General features: G+C 45.5%; 1 protein-coding gene across 1 annotated transcript in view; it reads right to left on the bottom strand.

The window, feature by feature from the left end:
* Positions 1 to 22,586, bottom strand: part of UNC79 (unc-79 subunit of NALCN channel complex) — a 644,685-nt gene that overhangs the window by 517,921 nt on the left and 104,178 nt on the right. The window contains exon 8 of the mRNA XM_086937713.1: positions 15,053 to 15,117. Within this exon, the coding sequence (XP_086793839.1) occupies positions 15,053 to 15,117 (65 nt within the window). The remainder of the gene's footprint in view (positions 1 to 15,052; positions 15,118 to 22,586) is intronic.

The raw sequence follows: 22,586 nt of genomic DNA, 5'->3' as shown, positions 1-22,586 counted from the left end.
TAACACTGTCTGAAGCTTATTTCCACCTACTGCAGCTTCACTATTCTCAAAGTAAGTGAGTGTCGTTTATGGACCTGACTGCATTAGAAAACAATGTGATATGTTACCTTCCTAAACAGCTTGACGGAGGCCCCTGAGGGGCGGTGTGATGGCCATGGACTCGGAGAAGACGCTTGGCTCCGACACCCTCCCCAAGTCTTATAGCACTGGTGTAGCCTGAGATCGCCCCCGACATAGGCGGCCGGCTCCCGGGGTCCGGCGGAACTTTTTGCCTTTTGATGACTCTTCAATTCTGAACCTTGTCCCATCCACCTGAGTTGCGCCCACTCTTGCGGCTACAGCGTCTTGCCCACCATCCAGCTGAATTGCGCCCACTCTTGCGGTGCAGCGATAGGCGGCTGCCACAGGACTCTCAAAATGGCGGCCGGCTCTTCGGTTTTGGGCCTGGTCCACTAAAATGGCCCTGGGACACCTTTGAACTCGGACGCTTCCCTGATAGGGCTTGGGTCCCATTCTCGAAAAGCGTCCCCTCAGCCGTGAAGATTCTACAAAAGTCTTGGGGGCCTCCGACTCCCGCAGGCTTCTGGTGGGGAGCGGCTGCCATGATTGCTCGTGGAATGGCCACGACGGAGCTACGAGATGGTAGTGGTCTCATGCTGACGCCAGCTTTAGTCTGAAACATCCAGAAACACTGTAGACTACCAATTCGATCAGTTCCGGTAGCGCCCCAACATGACCCGGAAGAGAAGAACTTGCCCTCCCCTCTTTGACTGATGGTTCTTGTTGCCTGTCCCCTCTGTTGTCATTTAACAGAACTTTTTGGACTGCTGAAAGGGGTTGTGTTCCGAACGCTGGTTGGTGGAGACATTTTGACTATATTCTTGACCTACGTTGTCGCGTAATGCGTTATATGACACGCCGCGTTACCGCACCCGGAAGTGATCCGAGGTGCGGCGCGCAGCGCGTAACGTAAGCATAACAGGTCATGTGACTTGTTAATAAAACTTTTCATTGGTTCATTTTACTTTTGTTAATTTAATGATGAAAAGCTTGGTCATATGACCTAAAAATTACGCTTTTTATTGTTTTCGAACAATATTTTTTTTTCAAACATATGTTATAATATTCCAGGCTAATGTACTTTCCCGGAAAATTTACAACTGTCTTGTAAGTAAAATATATTCCTTTTTCGAGAAAAAGGGCATTTCTTCCTTCCATGACGGAGCCGTTGAGTAAAAGAGATTCGGCCTGCTGTCTTAGTCGCCGATACGCCTGATTATCAGATTCTTATCGATCACTTTATATTGCAGACATGAAAAACACAACTGCACTTAAGCATTTATCTTTACTGCGTTCCTACATATTATACCTTTTATCCGTCATGTAATTGGACTGCTTTATTTCACTTGCCTTTACTGATTCGAAAACAGTGACTAAAAGTAAAAACTTTACCAATGTAAATACTACTACCGTGTTTTGTTTTAAAAACCTTTATTGTGAAAATGTCAGTATACAAATACGGGCCTATAACCACGTGGGCCGGCCACGGAGCAAACTGAAATCGTATATGATGAGGAGACATTTACACTGTAGAAGAACGTAACGAGCGGGCCATTAGGTTGCAAGAACAAAGGTGTCTAACAGTTGCGGAATCGGTGGACGTACATTTTGTAATTAAAATACGACAGGGCCACTTACAATAACATTTTCTAGATATACATTTGCGGGCAAGGAGTTACGAGTCCCATTTATACCGGCGCCATTTTGGGCGAGGCCGGGCAGGTCCAAGATATAGTCAAAATGTCTCCACCAACCATCGGCCAGACCAGAACCCCTTTCGGCCCTTTATGCTACAAGATGGTGTCTTCCATTCAGAAAATATTGTTGGCAGCATTTTGAAAGGAAACAGAAACAGCCGTTCTCCTAGTGAGTTTCACATTGTTACATTTAGGAAGAATGTTGAAGAGTAGTATGTGGAAAATCTGAAGCCATTTTTCTACAAACTCTCAATCAGACTTGGATGGAAAAAAAAAACCTGAAGAATGTACAAACTGAAAACCAATTTTTGTCTGTATAGCATCAACAGTAACGCTTGAGTCAGCTTTGTGTCAAGCCGCCATTTTCATTCAATCAATAGCGTCCCCCTGCACACATTCAGGGACCTGGTCGTGTCTTCAGATGAAACGGATTGTAGGAAAAGAAGCAGAAAGGAAAAGGAAAAAAGTTCCGCCGGACCTCGGGAGCCGGCCGCCTATGTCATGTGCCACCTTTGGCCACACCAGGGCAATAGTGAAGCTGCAGCAGGTGCAAATAAGCTTCAGACAGTCTTACAAGCACTGCTCAGAACTCTCAACTGAGGCACTCAACATCCAGGACTTGCCATTTGGATCTTGGCGCCTTGTGCTGGATCCGACCTATTCACACATCGGTCCACTACTGACATCACCTCATAAGCCAACGGGGCACCCCACGCCGACTTTCGGCGCAGCATTGTAGGATGGCCACACCAGTGCGGCAACTTGCTGGACACAACATCGGGGCCATCCAGATCTCGGCGCGTTCGACTCACTGTACCGCAAGAGTGACCGCAACTCAGCTGGACACGCCATCTTTCGGCGCAGCATTGTAGGATGGCCACACCAGTGCGGCAATTTGCTGGACACCACCTCGGTGCCATCCGGATCTCGGCGCGTTCGAGTCACTGTACCGCAACAGTGACCGCAACTCAGCTGGACACGCCGTCTTTCGGCGCAGCATTGTAGGATGGCCACACCAGTGCGGAAATTTGCTGGACACCACCTCGGTGCCATCCGGATCTCGGCGCGTTCGAGTCACTGTACCGCAACAGTGACCGCAACTCAGCTGGACACGCCGTCTTTCGGCGCAGCATTGTAGGATGGCCACACCAGTGTGGCAATTTGCTGGACACCACCTCGGTGCCATCCGGATCTCGGCGCGTTCGAGTCACTGTACCACAAGAGCGGGAGAAACTCAGCTGGACACGCCGTCTTTCGGCGCAGTATTGTAGGATGGCCACACCAGTGCGGCAATTTGCTGGACACCACCTCGGTGCCATCCGAATCTCGGCGCGTTGTGCTGCCTTCGGCCTATTCGCACATCGGTCCGCTACTGACGCCGCCTCACGTGCCAACGGATTTTCTACGCTTTTTGTAGCCCTATGCCGCATAACAGGTCATGTGACTTGTTTATAAAACTTTTCATTGGTTCATTTTACTTTTGGTTTCCTAAAGATGGAATGCTTGGTCATATGACCTAAAAATAACACTTTTCATTGGTTTAGAACATTTTTTTTTCCCAAACGATGAAAGCCCCACCTTGTTTCTGGATCATTCAGACTGAAGCTGGCGTCAGCATGAGAGCACCACCATCTCGTGGCTCCGTCGTGGTCATTCCGCGAGCAACCATGGCAGCCGCTCCCCACCGGAAGCCTGCGGGAGTCGGGGGCCCCCAAGACTTTTGTAGAATCTTCACGGCTGAGGGGACGCTTTTCGAGAATGGAGCCCAAGCCCTAGCAGGCAAGCGTCCGAGTTCCAAGGTGTCCCAGGGCCATTTCAGTGGACCAGGCCCAAAACCGAGGAGCCGTCCGCCATTTTAAGAGCCATGTGGCAGCCGCCTATCGCTGCACTGCAAGAGTGGGAGCAACTCAACAACATGGTGAGCGAGACGCTGTAGCCGCAAGAGCGGGCGCAACTCAGCTAGATGGCCGCCACCTGGGGAGGCCCGTTCACGCCGCCTCCCCCACGCCCCCCCCCCCCCCGGGGCGCCGCACGCCAATTTTCGGAGCAGCATTGTAGGATACCAAAACCAGTGCGGCAGTTTACTGGACATCACCTGGGTGCCTGTCGTACATGTTTTGTCAGCCATGGGACACTGGACACAGTCCCATCAACATCTCAACGCGTTCTGCTGCCTTGGGACTATTCGCACAACAGACCGCTACTGACGAGGCCTCCCCCCGCACCACCCGGGACGCCCCACGCTGTTTTTCTGTGCTGCATTGTAGGATTCCAAAACCAGTGCGGCACCCAGGCGACATCACCTGGGTGCCGTCCAGAACTCTGCACGTTGTGCTGCCTTGGGACTATTCGCACAAAAGACAGCTTCTAACCATTGTTGCTTTTTGAGTTGAAAAATGTTTAAATGTTTTTAGTTTTTGTTCCGTTCATTATAGTTAAAAGTTAATAAAGTTTTATAATCTTACTTTGTTGGAGTGTTATCTATTTTTTTAAAAACGGGTGAATAGGGCCTTGAATCGGGTTATTGTCATGTGTGGGCTTTGGAAGTGTGCTGCTGCAGGATCGGACATTTCAAACTCAAATGCACGTTCTTTTTCTTACCTTTCCGAAGCATGGAGCGCAATAGCAGGCAGAGAAAGGGTGATGCACGTGTTGAACACTACCTGACCTGGCAAGTTGCTGGCAGTGCCCCCCCGCCCGCTCCTGAAAGAGGGCACACACACACCGCCGCCCCGAGTACTTCACAAATCTTTAAAAGACCATGCGCTTGTTCATGAGGCTTAAATGGTTTATCACCTCTTCTAGAACCCCTGCATCGACCCTCTGACGTTTCCTGGAAAAATTACCATGTAACACAATACCAAGCCCTGTCAGCTGAAACCCCCCAAGGAATCGTGGGGCATATTATCAAGGGGATTTATCTCCGCTTTTTTGGCTTTAAAAGCCATGAAAGCGGAGATAAAATTATCTCCCTATTACCAAGCTGTCGCTAACACCAGTTAGTGACAGCTAAAAGGAGATAGCGACCATCTTGGGCCCCGCTTTGCATGTCAGTGATACTTATCACTAATAACATGCAAAGTGGCGTGCCAAGATGTTAGCGACTGGAAACAGTCCCTAACATCGCTTTCTCCTATTACCAACTTTTGGAGATATTCGCGCTAAGCGCGAATATCTCCAAAATCTAACACCTGCCCTGAGCAGTTCTTAGCCATGTTATCCAATGGGAGGTGGATAACATGGCTAAGAGCATTTGCTCGATAATACATGAATATCGCTGACTTTTCTGCGATAATAGCAAGGTTTATCTGCGATAAAAATCGCCGATGTGCGGCGATAATTTTTGTCTCTAAACAAGTTAGAGACAAAAATTATCGCTAGTTGTTCGTAATATGCCCCCGGGTTTTTGCTTGCAGAAATCGGGAGGCGGGAGACTAGCACTGAAATCAGTAGTCACACGCCTGAATCGGGAGGGTTGGCATGTCTGAATTCTCTACAGCTGGGGCCATAAACTACATCCGCAGGGGTAGGTGATAGCCTGGGACCAGCCTGGCATCTAAAATGGCTGCCGTGCACGACAAAATTGTGGCATTGGAAAAAAGGCAAGATGGCGCAGCCGCTGGAAGAGATGTATCAACATATATCAGCCTCCTCAGCCACCCTCAGGAAACATAGGGGATTAGGATACGTCTCCCGTACCCCCTTATACCTAGTAATTTAATTAACGAAGCACAAAATGGCGAATTCCCGTTTCGCTACCAGTTTGCGGCCCAGTTCGCGGCCCGTGAAGCGCTTCTACCGTGAAAAATCTTTTTTTTTTTTTTCCCCACGGGACCCTTTAATAACCCCAACAACATTCCTAGGGGGTCAAGAGGGTGATAACTTGCCCCCTTTCATTAAATTCCCCCTTCGTTTTTCACCTCTTCTTCTCTCTCGATCCTACCGAGAGACAAGATGGCGGCCGCTCCGGACTGTCACGCAGCAAAAAAAAAAAAAGCTCACGCACAGCCGCTGGAAGAGATGTATCAACATATATCAGCCTCCTCAGCCACCCTCAGGAAACATAGGGGATTAGGATACGTCTCCCGCACCCCCTTATACCTAGTAATTTAATTAACGAAGCACAAAATGGCGAATTCCCGTTTCGCTACCAGTTTGCGGCCCAGTTCGCGGCCCGTGAAGCGCTTCTACCGTGAAAAATCATTTTTTTTTTCTTTTCCCCACGGGACTCTTTAATAACCCCAACAACATTCCTAGGGGGTCAAGAGGGGGATACCTTGCCCCCTTTCATTAAATTCCCCCTTAGTTTTTCACCTCTTCTTCTCTCTCGATCCTACCGAGAGATAAGATGGCGGCCGCTCCGGTCTGTTTAGAATGTTGACAGACACCGGAGAGCCAATCAGCTTTCTGCGCGCAAAGTTCCGTTTCGCGAAAAGTAAGCGGACCGGATCGCTGCCCGGAGCGCTTTTACAGATATATATCTTGATTTAAACGTTAATTTCTCAAAATCCACTGAAGCACATATATTGAGACCTAGCAAAGGCACATCGGGCTAACAGTCCCTACAATTTTGCCAAGTTTCGTGCAAATCCATTCAGCCGTTCGAGCTAAAAGTGAGTCCAACCGCCCTATGGAAAAATGAATGGGATAAACGTGTTTTGGGACCCCCCTTTTTTCTCGGCCCCCCCTTGACGCCCCCCCCCCCAAAGTTTCAGGGGCTGCTCAGAAACAAAATGTGCCATTTTCCTGAAAATTTCAGCCGATTCCGTCCACAAACGCCAAAGTTATTAGACATAGAATTTTCAAAAATCCCATAGGGAAAAAATCCTAACTATATATACCTACTGGCGACCGCCAGTAGGTAATATATATAATATATATATTTTAGCCACTATTATTGTAATATAATAATTGACAGAATACAAAGAAAGTTCAGCCTCAACTGACGTCCATTAGGACGAGCAGCCACTGTGTTCATGGCACTGATTTTGCCTCTTTGAGGCCAGGGGTCACAAAGGCAGTCCAGAGGTAGCAAGGGGTTAGCCAAGGGTAAAAACTGCTTCGACGCCTGGTGACCCTTAAATTAGGTCCATGGATGGAGCCCAGAGATGAACAGAAGATCTGCACTTTGCATGTGCAGAATGGCCACTTTTTGGAGGATTCTATTCTGATCAACTAAATGGTCAGGGAGGTGTAATCAATATTAATTAATGTTGCAGCCCACCAAAAGGACCATAAACGCATGGATGGAGGCCAGCAACAAATAGAGGATCTGCACTCTTATTGTGCAAAATGGCTACTTTTTGGTGGATTTTATCCCGGTCCGCTAAAGGGTCAGGGAGGTGCATTCAAAAAAGAAAATATACATTCTGCAAATGACACAGGGAGCGCATGCAGCGGTGCCCGGAAGGGCTGTCTGCCAAAAGTCCACATCAATAAGTTGGAAGCTATTGCTCCGTGGCAGCTTTCACTTTGCAAATGGATCCACCACTTTCGGTGTTAGTATCCAATCAATGGTTCGCTACCGCGATTTATGATTCAGGGGGAAGTGACGTTCATGCCACCTTCCCCTTCCTAATCACAATGCGTAGCAGGTGCACAGTACAAGTCAAAAATACTTTGTGTGTCTTTAATATATTGTTTTTTGTGGTTTTGCTGTCCCAAAGCATATGATTTGGCAAATTGTTATCTTTGCAACCACAAAACCTCTAAGGCTCTTTTTACAATGTCCGCGCTATATCCCCAGTTAACTCTGCTCTTAGAGCTACTGGCAGCAGCAGTCCAGTAACAGCGGGAGGTGGAGTTAATGGGATTACAAGAGGGATCCTAAGGGTCCCATGAGAATTTAGGACTTACCAGGAGAATCTGTAATTTTGGTTCCAATTCCCCCAAGAAATAATTTTACCTTGGTAGTCACCTAGAGGCTATACCGGCATTAACAGGTTGATTTTACGGGTGAAACATAACAGAACTACGGAGTTACTTCAGACCGTGCAATCCAGATCCCTCTGGTAACTCCAATTACTGGCTGGATAAGGATTACCATGGCATGTGTAACCCTATATTATTGACATGCTTTAAAAAAATATAGACTGTCTAAAAGCATCAGACAGCAGCACCACGTGCAGGCTCCTGACTTGCACAAAAGTAACAACAATCTTAAATATAATGTTATTTAGTGATTTAATGCTCCTGCTGAGCAGTTCAAATAAATCAGTTATAGCACATATTGTTCGAGTCCATCATTCTGCTAAATGTAGTTGCTTGTTTCAGATTGTAACTCTGTCTCATTTTTCAGTTTAACTCTGTTCCCAGTCTCGCAAATACACTCAACTATAACCTGCCACTTGTTCCCCGGATACAGCTTTTAATCATAATCTAAGATCAAGATTCCAGCTATTCCTGGATGGATTGCCAGGTTGGCCCTGGATCTAAATTCCAGACTGCTCTCCAATAATGCTTCAAGTTTGGTTTTCGATTTACCTCCCAAAATGGTTTTGGACACAGTTTCCAGCAGGTCTGTCAAGTAAAATTCCCAGTATAGACATCCCTAACCAGTTTATGGATTTACCATCTACATTATATTTGCCACACAGTTTCTGCAAAACATGCTACCAGCCTTTTGCTGTGTCCAAGAGCAATGTTTGGCTTGAGTCTATCATCCAGCCTCCATATTCTGTTGAAGGGATTCTGCAGAACAATGCGCCGGATTACAGGACCTTGGTGTATAGGGACTGGGTCATCCTACCACATTAGTACCCACAAGTCCAGGACTGACTAGCTATAGTGTCTCACTTGCTCTACTACTCACTCACAGAGAAACATCCTGGAACACAACATTCCTAAATCTCTCAGGAATCGCGGTGACAAGATACACCCTTTCGCTCGCATTCATGTACTTGTCCAAAATAAAATTCTGACAGAGACACCAGACAGTTTAAAATATTTATTTTAACTAACGTGCGCTAACATGCAGCATATGTGCCACAACAAGCTGAAAAATGCATAGCACAAATACAGTCAGCATAGCAGCTAGTCCATATAGCATGAAGGGAGATGTCATCATTGAAAGGCAACAGCGCCTAACCGCCCTCCCCTTGCTAAGAAGCTGTATTATTATATATTAGAAGATCTCTGGGCTTTGTCGGCAGACCCCATACCTTAGCCTATAGATGGTACATCTACATCATAGATGCTGTCTCACTCTTCTCCCTGGAAAGCTCCCTCTCCAAGTGTGTGCTACCTATTTGTGTATTCTAATAAGACCAAAGTGTGTTTGTCCAAACAACAGCTGCATCGGTATGTTTTGTCTAAGGGCTAAGGCCTTGCCAGAACAAAATAACAAGGGTCAAAATCCCAAGAACATGCAGAGAGTGAACACAGCGATGAGTTCTCATGTGAAAACAGCCATAGAAAGTATTGCAAAAAATAAAGACGTGTTGTAATGTGCTCAAAGCAGCAGGCAGGCTGCAGCGTGCTCATGCTAAGTTCGTAAGGACGACAATGTCCCCATGGGCTACGTGACAATTCACCCTGTCTTTATTAAGCGTTCATACTGGCAGTGTAGGAAAGTGGAGTAATATGTGGTGTGGGGGTAGACTTCACCATGTAATACTATCACAATATCCCAAAGATGGTAATTGGATTCACACTAATAAATCCCTAGCTCAGTCCTGTGGTGTGGAAAAGTGAATTCAGGCTTTACTAGAGGAATATGTGTTAAGCATTTCAGAGTACCAACATGAACGATAAGTAATTAACACAACTCTAGAGAAATCCAACACCAATTTAGACATCAAAATAAATGGAATATCATACATTTAATGAAATGAAATGAAACTTGGATTTCTAAAGCGCACTAATACCGCGGGTGTCCAGGCACTGAAACTTCATGAGGGGAGAAAACTGGGTAGCGGACTCAGACAGTGGCGAAACTGCCGAGTAAAGGGGGACGAGTTCGATCTAATTATTGGAAAGTCAGGTTTTTAGTGCTTTGAGAAAATACAGCAGATTACTTGAGGTTTTTAACTAGAGTTCTAGATTTTTGAAGCAATTATAAATCAGTGCAAAATAATACAGTGACACTTTAACATGGCGGTCAATGGGAAAGCCCACTAGTGACAATCAATCACTTGCAGGTTGAATTACGTGGAACCCTTGTAGGGTTAAGGTCATGCGGGCCCCTGGACTAGGCCACGACAGTCAGATCAATTTTACCTAACATGTGGAGTCCAGGTGCAGAGTTGTCCCGGCTGTCCGTGGTGCTGAACGGGTGCTACGGGATGTTGGTTTTACCATTTTCACAGTGCTGCAAACAGATACATAACTGCTGACGTTGGGTGAAGGTTTACGGTATTCCCTGTAGATGCACCGTCAAGTGTGGGGATTAGTTGCTGGATTGGTGAACAACAAGCCTTGCAGCAGTATGCACAGTGAAAAAGTACTGGCACTTCACAGGGTCCCGTAGAGTGAGGTAGCGGCCTAAAACTTTCTGGCAGGCAAGATTACAACTTACACAATGCACTGGACCACCTGTATTTGGGCAATACCAAGGAGGGCTCGATGGCCAGTGATTCTTCGGACCCAGTGAGTGTTTTTACCAGCAGTTTGCAGGGGACTAGTGCCACCAGTCCACAGAAGTCCGAGGGTGCTTCTGTGTTCCACAGTGGTCCCTCTCTCGGGGAATGCTGAGTTTTAGCCTAGGACAACGTTCATTCACTCAGTTCCAAGTCTGTTGCCACAGGGACAAAGTATCCCTATTTTGCTTTGATGCTGCGGACAAAGTCCTATTGTTAGCGACACAGGCCTCCTCTTCATCCTTCCTTGATGGAAATTGTTCAGATCTGAGTTTCTGGTGTTAGGGGGGGTCTCATAAATCCTAGATTTAGGAGAGTAGGATCTAGTAGCCAAAGCAGCTAGTCCCTGCAGCTAGTCCGCCCCTGAGGTGACCACACCCGGGGGTGTCGGTCACCTTTTCTACCCAGAACCCTCTATTCTGCCATTCTGAAAGATGGCTGGAATCAAATTGTGGTGTACAGACCGGGATGCTAATCATATGATGGAACTGTTTACTTCAGTAAAAAGATTTGGGAAAAAAAAAAAGAAAATAAAATCCTGGAGGTGTGGCTGTTCTTCTGGGGATGTACACCTCCCTGCACAACTAATTTCCCACCTGCCCATGTGTAAATGTGCCTGGGGTAGGGTAAGGGCTGTTTTCTCCACTGGGATTCAGCCCCGATGCATATCAGATGCTGTGCAACCTTTGAAGCTCACCACCTTGATGTGCCACTTCACTACCCTGCCTGGGAGGAGGGAGGTGTGACCTCCTTCCTGTCTAAGCTTTTGTTCCAGACTCCTCAGAGTGATTTCACTGCCTGTCAGGAGCTCGGAATCCTGTCTTGGCAGCAGCAGGTGGGGAACAGCACAGGCTTACGAGCCAGACCACAGAGAAGCTGGGGAAACCAGGTGGACAACGTCTAAGGCTGCCACCTTGGTGCATGCCGCATCACCCAGGGTACAAGATTCATATCAGTGGTGAGAAGGCATGTTGTTTGATCCCAAACAAGGCATATATCGTGGCACCATAATCGAGCTGCCAACCTCAAGAATGCCCGAGTGGCAGCCTATGTTATCTTACAGACTGCTCACACTTTTATTCGTTTCCAATGCGGAATGCTACTATAGGGACATATAGGTTTGCACTTATATGTCCTCATCTTTAAAATACTACACCCTGCCTCCTGGGCTGAGGAGGCCTAAATAGGGGTATATTAAAGATAGTGTATTTGACTGTGCTACAATTTGTGAGGGCAAAGTCGAGTTCGAGCAGTTTGCACCGTGGCTCGTAGTGACACAGGGCTCTGGATTTGTGCGACGTCTCAGTTCGATAGGATTATTCTTTGGAATACGGAATACGGCAGTTGTTTTACCCCTTTCATCTGACCACAGTTGGACTAATGCGGTTCCGGAAAAAAGGTTTTCATTTCCTCTGAGTTCTTTAAGGAGTTATGACCTGGGACTTTCACCACGGCATATACTGACTTATTAGAGGCAAGTTGTATCCTAGTTTTTCTCCACCTTCATCATAGGAGATTTTAAGGTTAAATGGATCGTGAGTTTGGTAGTGGAAACTCTGTCACATATAAGGAACATCCGTTTTGTTTGGCCCGCAGCTTATAATTGTTTTCCTTAAACCCCCATCCTGATGAGACCCAAAAAAAAGGGGTCGAGACACGTAGACCACTAGATAAGGAGGAACCCATTGATCACTAAAGTGGCGGATAGCTAATTCTGTACAGATATAAAGTATATGTAGAGGTGGAACTGTGTTTTTCTCTCTTCTGTACAATAGGGTTACCTCACAGTGGACCGCAACAGAATTGTGTCAACGGACACTGGTTGTTACAACGAATTGGGGCCTAGGAAATGTCATAGATTTTGTATATATGTTGTGTATACATGTTGTATGTTCATGTAAATAGTTTTTTTGAATGTGTGTAAAGAAAATGAAAAGTCCCAACCAGAAATGAATTAAGAAATTAAATATGGTTGCGACATAGAATGACTGTGGAATGTGGTTTATTATAGATTAATTCTAACCCTAATTCATTGGGATACAGACCCCATATGCTGGATGCTGGAGTAATTAAAGGAACTCCTCCGCAATAATGTTATAATATTGGTTCCTCCACTTCATATTTTTCTTTTTGAAATGATCTGTAGTCTGCACTGGCAGACCTGTTGTCAGTAGTTTGCTTGGGTCACCGAAATCGTGCTGCAGCCATGGGGATCCCTTTGCCACCTATGCCATGGAAGACAGCACAGGCAGTGGAGTCTGGGCAGCAGACTCCAGTGCACAATTAGTGTCATAACCATCAGCATTTGGAGCAAAAACTGTATGGGAGTGATCATACAAAAAGGGAACTTTCCTACAGGCAGGGATATAGCTACCAACCAATTTTATCATAAGCCTTATGCTTCTAGCAAGCCAATCGGAATATTTTACTGCTTAGTTCCAATTGTTAGTTAATTCCCCAATCCAACTTCTAGTATGTTTCCTTATTCACTTTCTAAAATACTCCCACAATGTATTTTAATTCAAACTGCTTGGATTCAGGGTACAATAAAGCTGATCATTTTGATTCCCTTACATGAGGCTTTTTTCATCCTTAATATTAACTACTCACCATCTATATGTACTTCTTTGCCACTGAGCCATACCTATGTAACCTCTCTCTTCCTCTAATACTCCCCAATCCCAACTCTATCAGTAGCCTCCTGACACTCTGCTTGGTGCAGGTGTCAACAGTTCTCTAGCAAAGGCTTTAAAATGACAAATAACCCACAGCTCCTACTCCCGGCATGAATTCAGACCCCAGCCTACATGCCCCTCAATCTGGATTATTTTCCTTGTGGTGGATCCAGCATCCAAATTTACATATCTATTGTTTCAACGTCCAACACCTCAGGAAATGTTTTTAGCTTTTTTTCCCACTCTAGTATTCATCTTGCCCTACGACCCCACCTGAAATTCTCAGGCTGGAAGAATCTGTCCTCAGATATAGCTTGTAACATATGCTAGAGAAAGCTTGCTCACCTTATGCTCAGTCCCAGCTTTCGGACAGTTGCTCAGTGTCCTTGTCATGGTGCATCTGAGCGTACACACTGCCATGCTCCTACAGACTTCCTTTACTGGAATGCCTTACTGTATAAAACGATTTAACCCATAAAGAAATGTCTGACTGCCTAATACTCTATTTGCTTTCCTACTGGATGTTTTTCGTCTGGTCATGTAATCTTCCTCATGGAATGTGTACAGTTCATATTAAATTTCAGATTTAAGTGTCATATATCCTATGAAGAACTTTTTGGAGAAGTTCTTTTCCTCTCAATTTTCCATCTCACATAGATAGCCATATTCACTCAAATCTGTGCGGGAGAAATGAGATGCCCAGAACGTTTTTGTGCTGCTCAGTGCACATTCACCTTGAATTTAGGAAACTCTTACTAAATTCTATTCACTCATCATGATAACCACAAAGGGGGATATGTACAAGGAAGTGGAGGAGAGAAGCGTTAGCCTTCCTGGCTTAATGCCTCTCTCTGCCCCTTCTGAAACGCAAGGCTCCACCATATTTACAAGAATGTGGATGCAGCCTTGAGTTTTCCCCTGAGATGCGTTAAGTTTAGCAACTTAGCGCCAACGCAGCAAGGGTGTCTGCATGCAGGGGAGGATTGTTTATGTATAGAAAGATGTCCCTTCCTCCACATAAACAATCCTAGAAATGCCATCCTGTCACGCTCATGCGTGCTGCTTCATGCAGCACACATGAAAGCCACAAAATTGCATTTTTTTTAAAGTTTGTTTTTGTGCAGAAAGAGACACCTTCCTACACATAAACAAACAATAGCATTTTGCTTTTTCCATGTGTGCTGCACAAGGCAGCACACATGGAAAAATCAAAAATGAGGAGAAATAATGCATTTCTCCTCGTTTCGTCATCTTAAGACCAGTTTTTACTTGGTCTTAATTTTGGTGCTGCCTCCTATATACTCCACCCTTGTGCATAGGGGGCAGGGTCAAAATGAATGCCCACCACATTCACGCTAACCATAACGTTAAAGGGGGCCTTATGAACAAAGCAGCGTTAAGCCACATCAAGTAGCGTATGCTGCCTGTTACATAAAGCACAGCCCCTATCGCCACCACAACGCCAATATAGGTGATGTTGTGGTGGCGATAAGGGCTTGTACATATGCCCCAAAGTTCCACATATTTGGCAAAATGAACTAACTAAAGCCAAAGTGTTAATGAATGACACTAAACTCTTCCAAAAATCTCCTAAAATGCTTCAGAACATTTCGAAAACCTGCACCACACTGCAGAACTGTTTAATCTCTCGAAATATTCCAAAAGATTATGACAAGAATGGCCCAGGTAACAACAATCAAGTGTCACATCCCTGAACTCAAAAAATAAATAAAGGACGGTGTTTTCTGAAAATATGCTAAAGACGGTCCTCCCAAAAATCTGAAACACGTTTTAGTTCAGTCAAGAACCCAGCTGGAAAACCAGGGTTTGATACTGAGCCCTGCTAAATCCAATAGACGATGAAGCACACTGAAGCTATTTCAGAATGCTTCGTCGTCCTATATTGGATTTAGCATACAATAAAAGTTTAATCCAAACAATTCTGCCTTACTCGACACTACAGTCTGCATATTCCACGGTTTGGGAGTTCCCTTGCTATGAACACTAAGGTTGTATTGAAGTTTAAAGGAGAGGAAAACTGTACCTTCACCGCTGGTTTGTTGATGGCATTGTGGCATTCGATGTGCTGGCAATGAATGGGATTCCAGGCTGAAAAACAAGAGTCTGCATCAGTCCGAATAATCATATCCAGGAAAAACATACAAACATGTTCAATTCTGCATTCTTCCACATGTCTTCGAATGGCTTCAACACAAAGGTAACTGCTTCTGAGCTATTTGTGAGGTCAGCCATGACACCTCCGGGTCTAAGGACAATCTATCAGAAAATATACAGTTGACTGGCTGCAACAACGCCATACAATTTGCACACATATATCATCAGAAAGCAGGCTGGTCGGAAACAGAAAGTCATGTCAGAAAAACATCTGTCAGTCTCTTTATGTTTATAGCAGTGAAGGGAAAGACCGACAGTTTACCATGGCGGTCTGAGGATAAAACGACCAAGTTTTGACAAGGGACGATGCGCCAACTCTTCCGAGCTCAATTAACACCTAAAAAATGAGTCAGGCAACACGCCGCCCCTGTTTCTTCTCCCAAGCTCCATCACTATCTCCCTTAACGAGCGTTCACATTTGGTTATACCAGCCGTTATGTATTCACTCAAAGTTCCCGACATGCTCTCTGCCACTGTTTATCCCTCCCACCCTTTCTCTGCCATTATTCACATCACATCTCTATCTTCTGCCCTTCTCCTGGACTGCTGCCTCCGGCCCCTCTCCTCTCCAGGGCCTGTGAAGGCAGAAGCCCACAGTAGCGTCAGCACGCACATTATGACGCAGCATCCTCCTCAGAGCATCATAACGTACGTAGGGAGGCGTGGAATGAAGTGGCATGGTTACACCTCCCACGTGGAAAGAAGTGTGGCTTTGCTCAGGAAGACCACCCTAGCCTCAAAGTTAAGAGTTAGGGGCCAGTCGGATAGGTCAAAGGATATTAGTGAAAACACCTACTGAGGGAACTATCAAGAGAGGAGCGAGAGAGAGAGGTAAAAAGCAGTCCCGAAAAGCAGGCTTGCTCACTATAAATCACTATGTTAAAATGAAACGCCCGAGCTATTGGCCTTGTCAATATGAATGTCCTTTAGCCACGTTGTCTACCAGCACTTCCGCTGTCCAGCATGTCTGAAAGTCACTGAAAGCCCAGAATCACAGGAGGTTGAGCCAGAGCCAAGTCTCTTCAACCCCCACGTTGAGTTTTGTGTTCTGCCCCTCCACAAAAAGAAAAATGCTATGACGTGGCATGCGCTGGCTGCACCATATCGCGTTTTTCTGTGACTTTCAGCCATACTGAACAGTAGATGTGCTACTAGACAGCGTTGCTAAAAGACATTCACATTAACAAGGCCAATAACTCGGCATTGCCAAGATCTATTGGCTTTGGCAATGCTTGTTCGGCGTTGATGGGGGCTTTCTAAACAAATGTGGAAGTGATAGTGAGAAACAGATGAGGAGCTTTTAAGTGAAGTGAAGATGTGGTGTAACGGCTAGACCTGCCGACAGGGGAAATTGGGAACCATGCTCGGATCTCAGGGTCAGCTGAGCAGTTTGGGTTTTTGCGCAAATCACTTACGCTTCCTCCTGCGTATGACAATGAGTCATTTCGTAATGTCACTGGTTAGCATTTAAAGCTCTCCAATATCATTGACTGGTTTTAGTACAAGGGCAAGATGGAGAATGGAATAAGTGCTCCAATATCATAGGAATGTGCAAAAAAAAAAGTAGCAGCGACGAGGGAGGTAGTGTGGGGCGGGTCAAGCAGGGAAGCAGGAGGGGATGGGGCTGTGGGCAAGCAACGAGTGGAGAGGGCAGGAGGAAGCAACAATGATGCAGAAAAAAGGCCTTAATTGAAGCAGGATCAGTGACAAAATTGAATGTGTCATTGTGGAATGTAACTGGTGACTACTTAAAGAGCTCCAATACCATTGCCCCGTGTTCGCGCTATGGCGAGACAAAGGACAAAGCAAGTGATCCAATACCATAGGATGTTGCAAAAAAAATAAACAAGTGATGTTCGTGTTTGTGTACATGCACAAGCATTTTAGGGGTATTATTTAATTTTTATATACTTTTTTTAGGGGGTACTTTTTAATTTTAATATACTTTTTTTTTGAGTTTCATATAGCGTGAACATGACCGGAAGGTATCGGGTATCAGAGCGCTTTACATGAGCACTAGTTTTGTTACAGACGGATACATTCATTTATGTTAGGCGCAGGGAGATTAAGTGATTTCCCCAGAATCTCAGGAAGTTCAGAGTCCATGCCGAGACTTGAATCCACTTCCACTGCTTTGAGGGCGACCGCTCTAGCCATAGGGCTACATCCACTCCCCACATGTTTACGCGTAAAAGAGAGACAACCTGAATACACAAGTAATCAGGATTATATTTTAAAACAGGGAGTATGGGAGCTAATGTTAGGGATAGCGTTCCATATATTTGGAGCATTATCTGAAAAAGAGCATTTAGTGGTGGATGTATTTTTGAAACATTGTGTTGAGGAGGAGAACATTTGAGCTTCGTGAGTTTCTGTTTTTGACACACAACGTTTTTTTTTTCATTTGCGGTGAGGGTAATTGTAGTTTTAGTACTTGAAGGTGATAGGTGCAGTCTCAAAGGTAGATCATATTTCAAGAGGGAGGCATTTTAGAGACTTGAGGCCAGAAGTTATTCTGTAAATTGTCTAACACCACTGATAAGCCTTGCAGTCGAGTGAAGAACGGCTTTGCAAGGACCTCAGTGGGTAAACAAGTTAGATGAACGTTCCCTTATTCGATAAGAAATATTTCAAGGGCCTGTTCAACAGTTTTAAAATCTTCTTTTGAAATTAATAATATGATGTTCTGGAGTAGTTTAAGTTGTAGTCTAACAGTTTTGGTGACTTCTTTGGTGTGCACATCAAGGTTGAAAATATTATTCAACATAAAACAAAGATTTGGCTGATTTCATAATCTTAGGAAAATACTTAGGGTCGTCAAAGCTTGCAGGAGGGCCTTGAGCCTGTTAGGTGACAGAGAGAAAAGTTGTTTTTGCTAATTGATCTTGAGTTTTTTTCCTGGAAATCCATGAGCTGGTGTAAAAGAGTCATTGGCAAGAGCATCAATGTTCTCAATTTTTAACTATTTTGAGGAACGTTCCCATAATCCATATATTGGTGGTTGTCAATACCTGCTCTAGAGAACATTTTGCCATGAGGTTTACAGGTACATGCATCAATATAGGCTTTTGCGATTCCTTAATTGCTATTATTAAGGAATCGCAAGCAAGGAATTGCAAAAGCCTGTGCATGAGGGAATCGCTATGAAATTAGCAATTCCCAAACATTCCTTAATTACGATTCGCAAATTGTGAGTCGCAATTAAGGAATGCTTTCCCATTCATTCCTATGGGCCTACAGATTGAATGCGCAATTTGCGAGTACCAATAGGTACTTGCAAATTTTGCATGCAATTTTAAGGGTGAACAAGTGTCAAAAGGACACCCTGTTGCACCCCTGGAATTGATATGTGCACACATGTTGCACACACGCAAGCCCCAAGGGCATGTGTGTGTAACCTACAACTTTTAAAAATGCACTTTAGTGCATTTTTCAAAGTTTTTGCAAATTACCATCAAGTACAAATTGATGGTAATTTGCGCCCCTATTAGCAAAATCGCAATTTGCGATTCCATCATGCATTGCATTTAAGGAATCGCAACGTGCAATTCCTAAAATGCAATTGCAATTTAAGAAATCTCAATAATTTGCGATTTCTTAAATTGCGAGAGACTGACAGGTTGATGTATCGCAGACGCCCTTTTTGCTGGGCGCAAACAACCGATTTTGCAAATCGCACTGTTTGCGCTCGCAAAAATGGTTGATGCATGTGCCTGTTAGTGTACAAGTTGAATAGCAGAGGTGCAAGGGTGGGACACTGAGGAACACCAAAGAGGATACCAGAGGACCAATAAAGTCATACATGTGTATGCTTTGGGTCCTGTTTGAGAGGCAAGCATGTATCTAGTTCAGTATCATACTATCAGTGTGCATTCTGTTCTGCAGGCTATGGAGGAAGTTATTTCGTTTAATGGTAATCAGTGTCAGCCGACAGGTCAATGATTAATAGCATGCAATATGTGCCTGCATCACTGATTCTTAGGGAGTCGTTTATAATTTTGAGCATAGAAGTGTCAACGCTATGCCCAGGTCTGGAGCTAAACTGGAGCGAGCCCAGTAGCTGGCTGTTAGGGGTGAATTTCATAAGTTGAATAGGAACAATAAATGAAATGAAATGAAAATGATAGAAATACCAGCATTTGTAAAGCACATTTTCCCATGATCTTTGCTGTGTAGGTAAAGGCACAGGTATCAGATACACACTGAAAGTTCACAGGCAGACAAGTCATACATCTTTTACAAAGACTGTACTTTGGATATTGGAAGGGTAATTTAGGTGAGAAGAAATCCTCATATAATGCTCATTATACAAGCAGATGTGTTTTCAGCTGGTGGACTCCATCAGCATGAATTCACATGCTGTCAAGGCTCTCTACCTCACATTCCCCGCTTCCAGTGCAGTTACCATGGAAACATCACCGAGCTGGACAACGCCTTCTTGATTATTATGCATCGCCTACACATCAGGAATGCATGCTCATCAGAACCGTGAAGGTCATTCATGTAACTACTTTACTGGAGCTCAAGGGCGGAATATAGGGGGTATTCTGTGAGAATGTTGCCAGAGTATCTTCTCACAAAAATATTGCATCCTAAAAACTGTTGGAAAGGAGTTCGCAATAGGAAATCTACAACAATGGAACAATATTTTTGTAAACGATCTTGAGGGCAATATTTATGCCAAACAATATGTTTGCATAAAATATCCTGATTATTGCCATGTAAGTGGCACATTGCGGTGCACGCCCCATGGACGGCCTCCTCTTGGCCCAAGCCTCTGTCCATCTGTGAGGCGACCGGCACAGATGAAACGTTCTGGGCTCCCTTAACGTTTTGTATGGGAGGCCCCACTGTTCTGTATTTCAAGACTAGTGGAAGCTGATGAAATCTGAGGAAGGTCCAATTGCATTTGGCACTTTCTTCCGAATTATTTCTGGGCAGATGTAAAAGCAGTTTTTCCTCCTAGGTCCAACTGTCTAGGTCCATTTGGGACTAGGCCAGGACGGAATTTCAATTTTGCTGGAGTAATCGGAGTAATTTCGTTAATTCTGTGTTACACTTTGATGCAGAATTGCTGCTAATAATGCGATTATGCCGGCTCGCGCAATTAGGAGTAATTTGGGGGGTAATCCTGCAGTGAAAGCACATTTAGAAAGAACAAGTAAATGCTTGTGCTCCTGTTTGGGTTCTGTTGCATTTAGTGCTATTTTCTTAGTGCAAAATTAATCCTTGCGTCCATTTTGTATACGAAGGTGCATTTTGCTAAGAAAAGAGTGCTAAAGCTGGGAGTATGTTGGGTTAAAATCCAACCTCAAATGCACATTTAGTGAGCACGGGCGGATGCTCACGCTCGCTTTCCACGTTCTGTTACTATTATCACTATGGCCCAGATGCATGAAGCTAAAAACCGCTCGCAAAGTGGCAGATTCTCAGAATCGGCCCCTTTGCGACCGGTATTTTTGCATTTGGGATGCATCATCCCAAATGTAAAAATCGCAAATTAAGAATTTGCTAAATTGCGATTACTTGCATTTAAGGAATCTCAAATTGAGATTCCTAAAATGGAATGCATTAAAGTTTAAAAAATAGCGATTTCGCTATTAGGGCTCGCAAATTACCATGAAGTTCAACTTCATGGTAATTTGCAAAAACTTTGAAAAATGCACTAAAGTGCATTTTTCAAAGTTTGAAAAGGGGAGACCTCTCGGTCACCCCGAACGTATGGCTGGGTGCCCCGATCCCCCGGGAAACCTTTGCGGGCGGGGCGCGTGTCCCGGCCGGTATGCCCATAGTGGTGTGGTTGGAGCACCCCCGCCGCCTAAAAGTGTTGTCCTAACACCCGCCCGGAAGTCCGTGCACCTCTGGGCAGAATGGGGACTCTGCCCCGCCTTCCCGCAGCAAGATAAAAGGCGCGGGAATCCAGGCAAGCGTCCTCTTGTTCCTGCGCGCTCGTGAGCCCTCAAGGGAACAAGCTGCAGTTTTTGAACGTGTAATCGTTGTTTTTTCTGTTTCAGTCGTCAAGGCGTAGCTGGAGTCCAAGTCGCTACTGGAAAACAGACAGAGATAAAACAGAACGCAGATATGCCTGGTAAGAAGAGTGGAAAGAGCTCCGAGATGGAACGAATGCTGCGCACACTGGTGAACCAAGTGTCGGCGATGGACAGGAAATTCGGTAAATTAGACCAGCTGGGTCGCGGCTTAGCGGCCCTCCAGAAACAAGTGGAGGCCCAAGCGGGGCCCTCAGGGGGACCTAAGAGAATCGTGGGGCCTGCTTTGCCAAACATTACCCCAGGGGGGGATTAGGGGAAAAAGGAGAAGGGGAAAGCGGGTCCTAGCGAGCCCCAGTCCCGATGGAGGTCCCACTGGTCCCAGTAGCACCAGCCTCCAGCCCGGTACCCACGCCGGATGGGGGATTGCCAATCCCTGTGGTTATCACACCACTAGATGACGACCAAATGCCTCCAGAACTAGCGATTCAGTTGGCGGCTGTGTTACCCTGGTTGAAGAAGGGAGCGGGGGAATCCGCGGCTGTGGAAGACCCAGCCGAAGAAGCTAAGCAGATTATCGAGCAGCTCAGGCAGTCAAGGGGCGCTGGGACAACGAACGTGCCTTTTATTTCTCCGCAGGTGGCGAACGTGGCCGCGGTCGAAAATCGGAATAAGTCGACGTACACGACCGGAGGTACAACAGAAGCCGGTAAAGATCGCTTCCAATAATGGGGGAGGGCGCTGTACCCTCAAGGCGGGAATGCTTGGCGCAACATGTTCCTATGGCAACAAAGGAGATGGTGTGGGCAAATAAATATATCAATATGTTTTCATTGTTGACAGACAATCGTGAGTTAGAATATGCCAAGACTCAGAAGTATTTATGGCACCCGTGTATAGGGGGCAAAGATGGCAGAATTCAGGGTGGAGAAGTCCATGATGAACTGGATCAGGGCTTTTTCTGTTTTTGTTGCAATTATGGGTGAGCGATCACCAGAACTGTTGGGAGACCTTGTTTGCTACCAGAGCAGGATCACGGGCTTCCATGAGAAGTATGGAGGGGAAGAATGGAAAGGGTATGACGTGGCATTTAGAAAAGCGAAAGAGTTTAATGAAACACTGACTTGGGATTGTTTGGATACTGTATCTTGGCATGCGCAGTTCCTGCTGGGCGCAGCAGGTGGATCAGGGTTGAGTGCAAACGGCTCCAGGGCCTTTCAGCAGAAACATCCACAGCCCTTTCGACCAACCTACGGGGGAGATACTCCATCTAGATCGGGCGGGAATGGGAATAAGCGAGGAGTATGTTGGGGTTTTAACAAGGGAACGTGTAGCAGGCCGCAGGTAACATGCAGGTTCAGGCATGCTTGCGCAGGTTGTGGTAACACCTCCCACCCCGAAAGTAGCTGCCGATCC

Source organism: Lissotriton vulgaris, chromosome 9, assembly GCF_964263255.1.
Source record: "Lissotriton vulgaris chromosome 9, aLisVul1.2, whole genome shotgun sequence".
In the NCBI taxonomy this organism is placed as follows: Eukaryota; Metazoa; Chordata; class Amphibia; order Caudata; family Salamandridae; genus Lissotriton; species Lissotriton vulgaris.
Note: the sequence above shows the minus strand (reverse complement) of the source record. Positions and strands in the feature narration are given on the sequence as shown.